General features: G+C 63.0%; 1 protein-coding gene across 1 annotated transcript in view; it reads right to left on the bottom strand.

The window, feature by feature from the left end:
• The window catches only part of HDAC5 (histone deacetylase 5), a 37,241-nt gene that overhangs the window by 10,056 nt on the left and 25,275 nt on the right, over positions 1-1,910 (bottom strand). Inside the window, exons 5-10 of the mRNA XM_010832518.1 lie at positions 1,680-1,902; positions 1,205-1,335; positions 929-1,075; positions 727-839; positions 298-429; positions 15-80 (exon numbers count right to left, since the gene is read on the bottom strand). Coding sequence (XP_010830820.1) covers positions 15-80; positions 298-429; positions 727-839; positions 929-1,075; positions 1,205-1,335; positions 1,680-1,902 — 812 coding nt within the window. The remainder of the gene's footprint in view (positions 1-14; positions 81-297; positions 430-726; positions 840-928; positions 1,076-1,204; positions 1,336-1,679; positions 1,903-1,910) is intronic.

The following is a 1,910-nucleotide window of genomic DNA, read 5'->3' as shown; positions in this document are numbered from 1 at the left end:
CCCGTCAGTGCCCCGCCCTGCCGCAGGGACTGGAGGGCCTGCCTCTCGGCCTCCTGCTGCGTCGACAGCTTCGGGGAGGCCTGGGGTGGGACAGGAGATGGCGATGAGAGAAGGGTTTATAACTGCCCCCCAAGGTCTGCCAACGTTGAACCAGCATCCCTCACCTACCCTCTGCCCACCCCCACCTTTGGGGAGGACCTTCTGATCTCCCTCAGGACCTTGGGAGGACAAATGCGCCAGCTGGGGGGATCCAGGACCAAAGACCTCAACACCAGAGGGGACGTGCCCCGTACTCACGGTGAGGTGCGAGTTGGTGACAGTGACCGTGGCCTGCAGCCCTAGGGAGATGTTGGGCAGAGAGGGAGACGTGTAGAGGCTGAACTGGTTGGGGGAGGTGTCCGGAGGGAGGGCCCGGTGCTGGGGGAGCATCTGGGGAGCAGTTGGGAGAGACAGGCATGAGAGCAGGCAAAGGACAGCCACCTGGGGCCAGGGCAAGGCGGAGGGCTCCGAATGGCACCCCACTTCCCACACCAAGCCCCACCTGGGGGAACTGAGAGGTCAGAGCCATGCAGAGGCCCACAGGACACATCCCACTTCGGGGCAAAAGGTCCCTCCAGTCTGTCCATGTGGGGCAGAAAGGCCCCTGCTGGGCACTCTCAGCCAGACAGACCGCACGGGACGGGAAGCAGCTCTGGCCCACCCGCTCAGTCCCTGGTGGGCCTGTACCTCGGTGGGGATGTTGGGAACCGAGCCCGTAAAGCCATTCTCCGCGATGGTGCTGTGGGAACTGTTGGGAGAGCTGGGGCCAGAGCCTGGTGCGCTGTTACACACGGCGGACACTACGGGAGAGGCGGCTGTCACCTGGGCCGCTCGGAGCAGCCCCCCCACTCCCCGGCCCTCAGAACAGGGACAAGAGACGAGCCCTTACCCCCAGGTCCGGCACCTGTGATCTCAACAGCTCTCTTCTTAAAGGTGCTAATGACAGTCCCATCCTTGCGACGCAAGAGGGGACTGCTTCTCCGCTCGGCCACCTTCTGCTTTAGCCTCGAACGTACTTTTAAGTTGGGTTCGGAGGCTGGGGAGAAGGCAGCCGGGGCTCAGACACGTCCACACAAGCGGACACACCTGCAGCCTGGCCCTTCCACATTCCCACCTCTGCCTGACCCCGCCCCCCCCATAACCTGGGCGGCCAGGCTGTACTCACCTGTTTTGCGGAGGGGGAAGTCATCGCGGCTGTCGTAGGGCCCAAGCAAAGGCAGTTTGTAGGAGGAAGGCGTCCCAGGGGGGCCGCTCTGGGGAGGGGAACTCTGGTCCAAAGAAGCATGGTGGGTTCCCCTGCGTGGTGGAGAGAAGGAATGGGGACATGTCTAGAGGATCACCCAGCCTTTGGGGTAGAGGGAGGAGATGGAGACAGGTCTAGGGGATCACCCAGCCAGCTGGACCCGCAACCGAGCAATCTACATTTATGAAACATCCACTGCCTATGGTGATACGAAATGGATCTTGGGGAGGGCAGCGAGGAGAGAAACCAGGAGTGCGGGGGACGGGGGAGGGTCCCATCTCCTAGGAGAGATTGCAGGGCCCCTACATGACTTCAGCCCAGAAGCCCCATGTCTGCCTGCAGCCAGGCAGCCCTTGAGCTGGGCACCTCTGCAACCCATGCCTGTCAAGGGTCATACCAGCATTTGGGATGCTGTGGGAGGGAATGGTTGAGGCCGCCTGGTGTGGGCTCCTTTGACTTCGACAGGAGGAATTCCTGGAGCCGTAGCTTCACCTCAGTGCTGGCGATGGCACCTGTGGGATAGGCCACAGCTGACCCAGGAGCTGGGGGCCAGGACCCCACGGCTGGGGGAGGGGCAGTAATCCCAGCTGTGACCCCCCCTAACCCAGAGGCGCCCCAGCCTCACTCT

The sequence above is a fragment of the Bison bison genome, unplaced genomic scaffold, assembly GCF_000754665.1.
Source record: "Bison bison bison isolate TAMUID 2011002044 unplaced genomic scaffold, Bison_UMD1.0 scf7180017861046, whole genome shotgun sequence".
NCBI classification, from domain to species: Eukaryota; Metazoa; Chordata; class Mammalia; order Artiodactyla; family Bovidae; genus Bison; species Bison bison.
Note: the sequence above shows the minus strand (reverse complement) of the source record. Positions and strands in the feature narration are given on the sequence as shown.